The sequence below is a fragment of the Mus pahari genome, chromosome 12, assembly GCF_900095145.1.
Source record: "Mus pahari chromosome 12, PAHARI_EIJ_v1.1, whole genome shotgun sequence".
Lineage (NCBI taxonomy): Eukaryota > Metazoa > Chordata > Mammalia > Rodentia > Muridae > Mus > Mus pahari.
The window spans coordinates 85536320-85547023 of record NC_034601.1 but is presented as its reverse complement, the minus strand read 5'-3'; the positions used below and the strand labels follow the sequence as shown (position 1 = coordinate 85547023).

The 10704-nt window shown below is 45.2% G+C and overlaps 1 protein-coding gene across 1 annotated transcript in view; it reads left to right on the top strand.

Annotated features, from left to right (window-relative positions):
- Vps26c (VPS26 endosomal protein sorting factor C) overlaps positions 1–9900 on the top strand; it is a 28819-nt gene extending 18919 nt beyond the window's left edge. Inside the window, exons 4-8 of the mRNA XM_021209368.2 lie at positions 2275–2355; positions 3342–3416; positions 5520–5670; positions 6077–6229; positions 8558–9900. Of these exons, the coding sequence (XP_021065027.1) occupies positions 2275–2355; positions 3342–3416; positions 5520–5670; positions 6077–6229; positions 8558–8640 (543 nt within the window). The 3' untranslated portion in view covers positions 8641–9900. The remainder of the gene's footprint in view (positions 1–2274; positions 2356–3341; positions 3417–5519; positions 5671–6076; positions 6230–8557) is intronic.
- Positions 9901–10704: the final 804 nt, after the last annotated feature.

Sequence of the window (10704 nt, the reverse complement as noted above, 5' to 3'; positions counted from 1 at the left end):
AGTGGGTAAGAGCACCCGACTGCTCTTCCAAAGGTCCGGAGTTCAAATCCCAGCAACCACATGGTGGCTCATAACCATCCGTAACAAGATCTGATGCCCTCTTCTGGAGTGTTTGAAGACAGCTACAGTGTACTTACATATAATAAATAAATAAATCTAAAAAAAAAAAGAAAAAAGAAGAGTTAGGCACAGGCCTGTCACATAGAATGTCCCTTGTGATGAACACTAGTTGATGACTGTCCTTACAGTAGCCTTGTATAGCCTTGGCTATCCTGGACCTCACTACGTGGGCCAGCCCAGCCTTGAACTCAGAGCTCCACTTGCATCTACCTCCCAAGTGCTGCAGTTACGGGCAAGTGCCAGTAACAACTCTTGTAAAAATGTTTTTGTTTGCCGGGTGGTGGTGGCGCACACCTTTAATCCCAGCACTTGGGAGGCAGAGGCAGGCGGATTTCTGAGTTTGAGGCCAGCCTGGTCTACAAAGTGAGTTATAGGACAGCCAGGGCTACACAGAGAAACCCTGTCTCGAAAAACAAAAACAAACAAAAAAAATGTTTTTGTTTGCCTGCATATCTGTCTGTGCACAATGTGCATGGTGTGCCCATGGGGGCCAGAAGAGGGTGTGATATTCCCTGGAACTGGAGTTAAATAAAGATGGTTTTAATCCACCATGTGGGTACTGGGAATCAAGCCCGGGACAAGCCTGTTTCCAAGAACAGCAAGTGCTTTTGACCACTAAGCTATCTCTCCAGCTTGATTGTAAGTTAGTTGACATCGTAGATGAGAGAGCATTTGACTCCCTCTAGCACATAACAGGAATTAGTCTCCTTGTTTTACTTGCTGCCTTCCTAGCAGATCCCATGATCTATTCATTTACAAATTATTAGTCTCACACTTTGTATAGTGGCTGAACTGGGCACCTATGACACATTTCCTTTCTTTCATAAACTGTAGGGTGAACTCAGATTGACAAGGACCTGTATCATAGAATCAGGAATTCTAAGCCAGGCTTGGCCAGATTGGAGACCAGAATATTTGAGCTTGGCTTTCCTGTACACTGGCTTTGTCCTCAGGAAATTATCTCCCTTATCAGAGCAAAGCTGGCTGTCACTGGGCAAGTGCAGCTTCCATCTTGCAGACCCAAGACTCAGTAAAAGAGAATTTTGTCTTCGGTCCCTTAAATGTCACTGAGAATGGTAGATGGTAGAGGCCAGACAAGGGAAAGAATCAGACTAGGTAAGCTAGAGAGGCTGGCTTACCTCACTGCATATGATGTCTAGGAGGTGGGCAGTGCCCCAACACAGACACACACACACACACACAGACACACACACACACACGCAACCTCACTGTGCTTGTCTGGTATGGAGAAAACAGATTGCAGTCTCACTAGAGTATATATATATATATATATATATATATATATATATATATATATATATATATATGTTGCAAATAGACATAAATTTTAACGTTCTTGCAGGCAAGAGATGATTCTTATAAAAATGTTTTATCTTCCTGTACTATCTCAGATATATAGGAACTTATTTCATGTGGAAAGGTTGCTCTTAAGAGTATAGCTTCTTGCAAGATTCATAGCTATGCATGTAGTCCTAGGTAAGAAAATTATTTCTGACACAATTAAGTTTTTCCTATATGATTGAAGCAACAGGTAAGTTGCTTAAAAAGGAATTATATGAGGGTCTGGGATATTATTTATGATGCTGAGAATGGAACCTAGGATGATGCACATATTAACAACACTTAGCCATACCCCAGCTGCCCAGTATTTTTTTCTAAAGTCTAGCACTAGGGTTGGTGTCTTAAGCATCCTCAGGTTATAGCCAGGGATCTGAGGCCACAGTTCCTGTGCCACACCCAAGGTAGCTTGGCAGCTACACTACAGTGCCTCTCTCAGAAGGACAGAGTCCCTCACAGCAGGAACTCCACATTGACAAGCTCAGAAAAGCCACACATAGTCCCGAAAGTGAACAAGCCAAGTGTAAAGCTAGTGTTTGCTGTGTCCCCCTCTCTTCTGCCCTTTAGCTTTTGTTCTAACCTCTCCACACCCTGGCTGTGGAAACAGTTGTGTGTGTTTTGTTTATAAATGCCCTTACTTTGCACATTAGTTTTTCTTGTGTATATCAACTACATGAAACACATCCATTGGCCAAAGGGACCTTACAATATGTTGACTGCTTGTGGCTTTGGATGTTGTGTCTAGGTAAGAACAAAACCAACTGAGATGACATTTGTCTCCTGCTTCTCCTCTAGTACACACTGCGCTGTGACATGCGGCGGTCCCTGTTGGCCAAGGACCTGACCAAGACATGTGAATTCATCGTTCACTCTGCCGTAAGCCTCTCCGCAGGGCCCTGGGCTCTCTTGTGAGGTGTGGGATAGCACCTGTTCCCAAGCCCATATGTGGGGTCTGGCAGGAGACATGAGGCACCTGCTGAGCCCAGCAACATGAACACAAGCATGGGCACTGTCTCTACAGCTTAGTGATGCCACCTTCAGAGGCTGTGCCTCACTCTAGGGAACCCGCACTTCACAACAACATTAAGCAAACTGTTGTTCCATCTCTGCAAAGGAGACATCCATCTTGGCTCTCAAAGTTGCTGCAACAGACACATCATAGAGAGATTGCTCTCTTCCTTGGCACCCAATGTCCCGTGTGAACACATTAGATGCTCAGGCCTGTGTCTGTCTGATCTGCACACTTTGTGCCTTTCCAGGCCACCACTGCTGCAGCCCCTTGTCGGGTGGTCATAGCAAGTCCTCCAAGGCCTACATGATCACACAGGATCAACTGTGTGATATATCCCAGTGCACTCTCAGACCTCACTAGGTGCATTCTCATGGAGGGAGGCAGCTGCTCCTTGCCCTTTGCCTCCTGTTAACACCACTCTCAGCCCATCAGTAGCCAGTCTGTCTCTCCATCCATCAGACTGCTATGCCTAAGGAGTTCCAGGACTGAGAGTACTTGTGAGGGACCATGGAAGAACCCTCGGCTGGAGAGCTGTTTGATACAGCACCAGAGTGACCTCAGGAACTCATTATGAGGCCTTCAGGAAGCTGAAAAGGCTGCTCCCTAACCTCTCAGGGATCTCCGAGGAGCAGGGCAGGGGTAGAATACCCATGTTAGCTCATGAGAAGTTCTGATCAGCTATGTTATCACCATCAGTGCTGGGCAGAGGCCACCAGACCCTAGCACTCACTCACTGCACTCAGCACCAAGTCCTTCCAGCTGCTGTTCATTTCAGTTGGGAGGGAGAAGCCGTTTCACCCGTGGTCCTACCTCCATTGGGAGGCTCACTGTGGATTTACCTCCATTTCAGCCTCAGAAGGGGAAGTTGACCCCAAGTCCTGTTGACTTCACGATCACCCCGGAAACCTTGCAGAACGTCAAAGAGGTACTCGTCTCTCATTCGCACTTGTGTGTTGCAGCTTTCCTAATAAATTGACCCAGTGACCAACTACTGCCCAGTTGTTCTTCAGTTGAGAATTGTCAGGGATAAAGGTTTCTGATAGTGTCTGTATCCAAGGGCTGTTTGCAAATTAATTTTATGATGATCTCACTAATTACTTAGAAAACAAAAGACAGGAAGTACTTTTCAAAAGTCCCTCACATGCTTATGGTCTGTTTGCATGCACTGATGATGTCTCGCCATATTGCTGAGGCTGGTCCTCTCCAGCCATCAACTCTGACTGCAGTTCTGCACCTCTGTGCCTGGCTTGTGTGCTCAACTGCACGTGTGTCCTGAGCTTTACTACCGCTGCCCCAGTGCCTGCTCCTTCACTTCCCTTAGTAGTCATGGTTGGCACAGGGCCTGGCCTCTCACTCTTTAGTTTGCAGCCTCTCACTGGCATCTCATCAGACCCAGAACAACAGTGGAAATGGCGGTGGACAGAACCATGGCAGTGGACAGCAAGTGTATAAGTGTCGGGCAGCACCAGCAGATTTCTCTGCATAAGAACCAGGGATGCTTAGCTCTTACTGGCAGTTCCCATGAGTCTCTGTAACAGGCAGTTTGTTACTTTGGCCAAGCCCACCACTGTAGCCAGCCTTCTTAGGTTAACACTCTGCTCCACTACCAAACTACTTCTCCAGTTTTTGTTTTTTTGTAAATGATTTTGTGTCAGAGCAAGCAGTCTTGTTTGTCTACAGCTCTTTCCTGGATAGAACATGGATTCTTTATTCAATTCTGCATTTTGTTCATGTTCATAATTGGGTTGAAGACAAGGCTGGGAGATTTGGGGCACTGCAGGCATAGCTGATGTCATTCTTTATCATAAGGAGCCTTTTCAGAAGGTTCTGGAAGGAAGTAGCCATCATGTCCTAGGGCCAGGCATATTCTCTCCCCTGTAAAGTGCTTTCTCCAGACCTGTGTCCTTCCAGGTCCTCTTCTGCTGCAGGCACAGCTCCCTTTCCCATGCCTTGCATGTCCCTCCTTATAGGGATGTGGCCCATGTGTGGGACAGAATTCTCTTTCCCTTGCTTCTGTCTTCTTCAGATATTGGTTCTTGGTGTATACTTGAGATCTTTAGTGTAGATTTATTAATGAAACAACCCTCCACCAGCCTTTGAGACAGTCTCATGTATTCCAGATGGGCCTTCAGTTATTTAGTTGAAGGTGGCTTTGAACTTCTGATCTTCCTGCCTCCACTTCTTGAGTAGTAAGATGGCAGTGTGTGTTACCATGCCTAATTGATGTGGTGCTAGAAATCAAAGCCAGAGCTCCTCTCGTGCCAGGCGGGCACTCCTCTCCCTGTTACTCTCGTTTGATAACATCTTAGATATACTGTAGACAGATTTTAATGTGGCTACCAGAAAATTTTAAATTATACACATAGGCAATTACAAATTCTAAATGATTTTAAATTTGTGGCTTATATTGTTTCTTCTGGATAGTGCAACATAATAGAAATGAAGAATCCTGAAGTGACTGTCCAACTATTTTTCTTCAGTGCTAGGGCCAGTTGCCCTCAGCCAACTTCCTGTCTACAGAGAAATAGTCCCAAAGCTTTTCATCAGGCGTTGAGAAAAACTGTTCTTTCAGTATCCTTGAAATAAAAATAATTGGCTTCTCAAACTTGCCTAATTGGGAACACTTTAAAACTACCTTTTTCTTTTTTCTTGATTTTTTTTTTCTTTTGTGACCTGGGTTGAGGGGGTGGTTGTCCTTAAGCACCCTTCTCAACTCTGAGGCTTTTTACATTTTATGTCTTTTAGCCTGAAAGAGCTTTTTCAGTCAGTGTAGGCAGGGAGTTGATTCTGAGTGAGCTGGTAATGTCTATTTGTCCCTGATATGTGTATAGGGTGGTTGATGAGTCAGTCTGGTGTCCACTGAAAGATGAAATTGCTATTATTCCTTCTTGTTTTAGACAGAAGTTTCCATGGTTTATAGAAGAATTACTCAACTTGGTTTTCAGTTATTACTTGTACCAGTGCAGCTGGAATAAGTGACAGCTGCCTTGCCTTCTGTTTCTGATGTCTTTGTCTCTGTTCTCCATAGAGAGCTTCACTTCCCAAATTCTTCATTAGAGGACATCTGAACTCCACTAACTGTGCTATCACACAGCCTCTGACAGGAGAGCTGGTGGTGGAACACTCAGATGCTGCTATCCGGAGCATAGAGCTTCAGCTGGTCCGGGTGGAGACCTGTGGTAAGGCCTCTAGAGTACCTAGGAGTCTGCACTATACTGCCAGCTACTGAGACACCCTTCCTGTACCCTTAACACAGCAGAGGACATCACATCACAACAGAGCAGTTGTGCCAGAGACCTCATTATTGTAACAGAGCTATTCTAATGGGCCCTGTGGCCTACTTACCCCCAAATTCCCACTTGCAGATAATCACTGAAATACTTAAATCTTGGAAGCATTGTAGAACCAGTGTGGTGATGTTGAGAACATGCAATGTAGAAGAGAAGGTAACTCCCAGTCCTGAAGAAGAAATTGGAGAAGTGGGTGAATGTGTTGATCCTGGTTGGCACAGTATTGGACAGTTCGGTGACCAGTTTGCTTTGGTGTCATGGTGTCCTGACCCCATGTTGTTTCCTCTTTCTCCAGGGTGTGCAGAAGGCTATGCACGAGATGCCACAGAGATTCAGAATATTCAGATCGCTGATGGGGACATCTGTAGGAACCTTTCTGTTCCCCTGTACATGGTCTTCCCCAGATTGTTCACCTGTCCAACACTGGAGACCACCAACTTCAAAGTGGGTAAGCAGTCCAGGCCTGGCCTGTGGAGTCTGGGAAGGGTCTGGGCCACAAGGAAGAAGTGCCTTGCACATGGGCTGCAGTCATCACAGCCCACAGCATTCAGCTTCTTTATGACTCAAAAAAAGGGTAAGAAGCTGTGTGTGTAGGCAGTAGCGCCTGCTGCAAAGCCCCATCCAGAGTTAACCGTGAGCCAAGCAAAAATACCATGAGTCTATAGGAAAAGCCTTGACAGTTGTCAAATAAGTAGTATGTGACTAACTATCCAACAGGAAACAACTTAAAGGAAGGCAGGCTTATTGTGGGTCACACTTCAGGACTTTAGTCCATTGTGGTGGAAAAGCCATGACTGTAGGAAGCTGCTTGCTCACATCTGGATAGACCAGGTTTCAGAGAAATGCTGTTATCAGGTTTGCTGTCTTGATTTTTCTTTTATTCCCCATGGATGGTGCCACCCACATTCCAGGCGGGCCTTCTCTCCTCTGATAAACATCTCTAGAAATTCCCCTGAAGATATACCTTGAGATGTGTCTCTTACAAGATTCCAAATCTAGTTAAGGTGAGAATAAGGTTAACCAGAAGTCCACTCTTGACAGTTTGACACCAAAACACATCATGGTTTTACAACAATAGCATCCATTTCAACTTAAAAATTCCCATGATCTTAACAAGTTTAACAGTGGTCTAAAGACTGGAGTTTCTCAGAGACCCAACTGTGAGCCTTTATAAAGATATATAGCATACTTTCAGCATAGTCATAGAGTAAACATTCCCATTCAGAAAGGGAGCAACAACAGGGCCAAAGCAAAAAAAAAAAAAAAAAAAAAAAAAAAAAAAAAAAAAAAAAAAAAAAAAAAAAAACTGAACCAACACAATACTAAACTAGCAGGTCAGATCCCTCATCTTTTGTCACCATGTCCAGCATCTGGGCTCCAGTATCTTTGGGTAGTCCCAGCCATCCAGTTCTAGTGCATGCAGCAAATATAATCACTATCTTTGACCAACTTTCTTGCCTGCTGCTTTCCTTGGCAGAAGTCTCACTCCTTGCATCTCCAGCATTCTGGAGCTTTCCCATTCCAACTCTAGGTATAACTGCAGCTTCACACTGCCTCTCTTCAGGGAACCTGACCCTGCCATGCACTTTCTGAAGGCTTTCTGAAACACTTGTGCAAATTTTGGAATCACTATAATCCTAGCTCCAACTACTATATGTACGTAACACTATAGCTCTAGCTCAGCTACACACTGGTAGCCTCTATGTGCCTTGGTGACTGAACCTGGAAAAATACTTCTCTATCTGTATGGGTCTGTGTGTACCCTAAAGTCTTATTCAGAACTGAGTTTCTGTCATGTGGTGACAGACACCTCTTTGCCCATCCTGGCAAAAATAAGGACAGTGCTCATTTTTCTTTGGAGTGTTTTCCTCTTCACATATATCTCCTGTGTTTTGACCCATGGAATCTAAAAGAAGAAGAAAAAAAAAAACCCGAAAAACAAAGTAAAGAAGAAAAAAAAAAGGAAATTCTGTCTACAGGAATGTAAAAACCAAGTGTTTCAACAGATGTCTCCTTAGCTAAATTCCAACAGTTGAACTAACTGTGTACTGTTTTCCTTTCTTAAATAATAAACCCACCAAGGTCTTGTTTTGTAGCCTAGACCAGACTGGAACTGACCATGTAGCTCAGGCTGGATGTAGGCTCAATACCTTCCTCCTGCCTCGGCTTCTCAGGTGCTGGAATTATAGGTGTGGGCTACTCAGCCTGGCATAAACTATATGCTATTGCTAAAGAATGTGTCTCACGTGGAATTGCCAGCTGTAGCAGAGTTCAGAGCCTGGTGCTCTATAAAGAATTGCAGGAAAGCAAAAATACAGTAAAGACTATAAATACTTGAAAAGACATTAGAATTCTCTGTCTCTGTCTGTCTGACTGACTTTATGAGACAGGCTTTCTTTGTGTAGCCCTGGCTGTCCTGGAAGTCTCTATAGAGCAGGCTGGCCTTGAACTCAGAGATCTGCCTGCTTCTGCCCTGAGAGCTGGGATTAAATGTGTGTGTCACCATCACCTGGTCCTAGGATTCTCATTAGGAAGTGGGGAGTCCTGCTGACTTGGGGTACTCCTTTTGACTTAGTGCTCTAGCCGATAAGACAGAGTTAGGGAAGTTAATAGTGCAGCCATTGGTATGGGGACCTCACTGGCTCTACAGAGATGGCAGGGTGACACTGCCTGGGATAGAAGCACAGAATGCCAAGCAGCACCTGGACACTGGCTCACTGTTACGACTCTGGTTTCCAGTGCTTAGTGTGAGTGAGCATCTCTTTCTTCCCTACAGAGTTTGAGGTTAATGTGGTGGTCCTTCTTCATGCTGACCACCTCATCACTGAGAACTTTCCGCTGAAGCTCTGTCGGACATAGTCCAGCTGCAGGAAGGGGAGAGCCAGAATGGCCATGTGGACATTGACTCAGTCATCTGCTCACACAGAGACGTCACGCAGACCACCTGCTCACAGGCATCACGTCAGCAGCATACATCTTCATGTCTTCTCATGGCCTCAAAGCTTATTCCCTGCAGGTGCCTTGCCTCAGCCCTCACGTCTGGAATGCAACAGGATTTCTACTGTGTGTTGCAAGATCACAGAAAGCGTTCCCGATGGCTCCAGATGTGCCTGTTCCTTCTTAGGTTCATTAAGCAGTGTGTCTGCACTTTAAGATTGGCTGCCTAGTGAGACCATGGAGGCAGAAGGGAACCCCCTTGCATCTTGCCCAGACTCCTGACAGCAAAGAGTCAGCAACCAGCAAGCTCTATGATTGAGTCTGTGATCCCCTCCAAGGAGTGACAGTGACTTCATCTGGGAATACAGAGTTTTCCCTTCTTGACAACTTGATAGTGTTTCACTAGAACCTCTAAATTTTTTAGGACACTGGAAATAAAAGCCAACAAATAGTCCTTGTTCTCACAGAGGGAGAATGGTGAACAGTGGCTGTCGCTGGAGTGTTTGAGTGTGTGGTACTGGCACACACAGTTAATGCTGCCATATTCCCAGAATGTATTGAAAGACAAGGTGCTTGCATAAGGGGAAGAATGCATAGTGGCTGCTGGTTAGTACGTAGGTTCTGAGTGACAGGCCACCATGCTGAGAAAGGATGATGGTCTTGGCCTGTCCCTGACCCCCTGGGGCACATGGCTTTAGCCTCACACTGTAACTCATACTGTATGGAGGGTATGTTGCAATACTTTTCTTCCTTCTAATCTCACTGTTGTTCTGTTGGTCCAGAGTTCATGAGTGCGCTGCACACCAGCTGGCCTGCCTTCACAGTCTGGGGGCAGGCCTAGGCAAAGCAGGCCCGACTGACAGCCTCCTGGCTGCACTCCCTCTGCTGGGGACCTGGGGCACTGCTCCTGGGCCTCACCAGGGAGACTGAGAAGACCTAGCTGAGTCACCTGGCACTGAGTTCCCAAAGAATGTACTTTTGCTTTGTCATACTTATCCTTGTTATATTTAAACAATCTAGTACCCCAAAAATGTGGGCCATACTTTCTAGTGAGTCTAAGGAAAAGTCATCTTTGATTACATCATTTTTTAACGAATAAAGGAAGCTAAACAATTTTTTAAAATGGTTTGGACTGCATATTGTTACATAATTTCTTTAGTAAACTTTCAGAATTGTGATGAATGTGTTCCTCAGTAATTATTACCTGAAGTGCCACCAGCTGCCCTGCTATGTTTTATGGTTTCATTCAATCATGAGCAGTCCAGCTACAGGCCTCAAGCTAGCCACCTCCTTCCTCTTGACCTGAGTCGCCATCATGCTATTAAGCAAATCTGACGTGTTTGGCTGACTTGGACAGCAGCTTACTGGCTGGAGGTAAGGGTGTCCAGGGTTGAGAGTTGGCAGATCCTCCAGGTAGACCAACAGTCCTTTTAGGAGTGAATGACTGTCTAAATGAACAGAAAGCCCAAGCTAAACCACACACTGGTTCTGACTTGCTTCAGGTATAGTGAAGATATCAGGATATTAGATCCTCCAGAACACCAATGTACTTTAGTCTTAGCAGCTTTCTGATGGGAGTTTCAGTGTTCCTACTTCACAGCTATGCAAGAAACAATGGCTTGCTCAAGCCACAGCTCATGCTGAGCCCATTGTTGCCCCAGCCAAGAATTACAGTATGTAGCCGGGCAGTGGTGGCACATCCCAGCACTTGGGAGGCAAAGGCAGGTGGATTTCTGAGTTCGAAGCCAGCCTGGTCTACAGAGTGAGTTCAGGACAGCCAGGGCTACACAGAGAAACCCTGTCTCATAAAACAAACAGAAACAAAACAAATCAAAACAACAACAACAAAAAAAAAGAATTACAGTATGTAGTCATGGCTACAGTGAGGATGTAGCTCTATTCATGGCAGTGTTAGGAGTATATTGTGAATGGCAACCACTAAAGTCACTGTATATAATTCCCAGTTGATTTTCAAAAAGACAGTGA